The sequence below is a fragment of the Penaeus monodon genome, chromosome 19 (genome assembly GCF_015228065.2).
Source record: "Penaeus monodon isolate SGIC_2016 chromosome 19, NSTDA_Pmon_1, whole genome shotgun sequence".
NCBI lineage: Eukaryota > Metazoa > Arthropoda > Malacostraca > Decapoda > Penaeidae > Penaeus > Penaeus monodon.
The window spans coordinates 34,600,274-34,600,966 of record NC_051404.1 but is presented as its reverse complement, the minus strand read 5'-3'; the positions used below and the strand labels follow the sequence as shown (position 1 = coordinate 34,600,966).

The following is a 693-nucleotide window of genomic DNA, read 5'->3' as shown; positions in this document are numbered from 1 at the left end:
CATCAGTATTGAGATATTAATGTCATATCTTCCTTATCAATCACAAACATTTTTCTCTCCTTCAATTCTCTTGAACATCCACCGGAAGGGACAGGTGTCATCTCGGGCGGAGGAGCGACAGCTCAGGTGTCCAGAGGAGGAATATAGCGAGAGACAGGTGATTAGATCCAGCTCCCATATCACACAAGTGAAAGGACAAAGGGCAGATGTTCAGGACCTCTCGCATTTCAGGCGAAGGAGGTATCAGAGGGACAGGTGCCCGCCCTTCACGCGCCTCCAACGAAGGAAATATTCACCCGTTCAGGCAAGACAGAACCCCGGACACAGCCCCAGCACAGCATTCCTCGCTCTCGATGCCCCTCCCAGGTCTTCTCCCAGTTGTTTTGAATTATCTACGTGCACCGGCAGTCTCCGATGTCGTGTTCTCAACTGTCCTTTGACCTGTTACAGTATTCACGTTCAACATATTAGACCCTAGGCGGATATATGCATTTCGGAACGAACAAATTATTCACAAACACTGCGCGGCGGCCTTTTGAAATGTGAACATACATGTCAATTTGCAATCTTCCGTTGATGGGAGAAACATTATTGCTGAACAAGAATGCTTTGTTGAACGGCCTCTCTAGATCGTGGTTGTCAAACATTTAGAGATATTTCAGAGTAAACATTCCTGTGAATCTGTGCTGAGGT

General features: G+C 47.0%; 1 protein-coding gene across 2 annotated transcripts in view; it reads left to right on the top strand.

The window, feature by feature from the left end:
* The window catches only part of LOC119585190, a 6,488-nt gene extending 5,804 nt beyond the window's left edge, over positions 1-684 (top strand). Inside the window, exons 2-3 of one of the 2 annotated variants that reach the window (XM_037933839.1) lie at positions 89-157; positions 232-684. In XM_037933839.1, the coding sequence (XP_037789767.1) occupies positions 89-157; positions 232-387 (225 nt within the window). In that variant the 3' untranslated portion in view covers positions 388-684. Of the gene's footprint in view, positions 1-88 lie in introns of both variants that reach the window. The other variant, XM_037933838.1, reaches the window with a different exon arrangement.
* Positions 685-693: the final 9 nt, after the last annotated feature.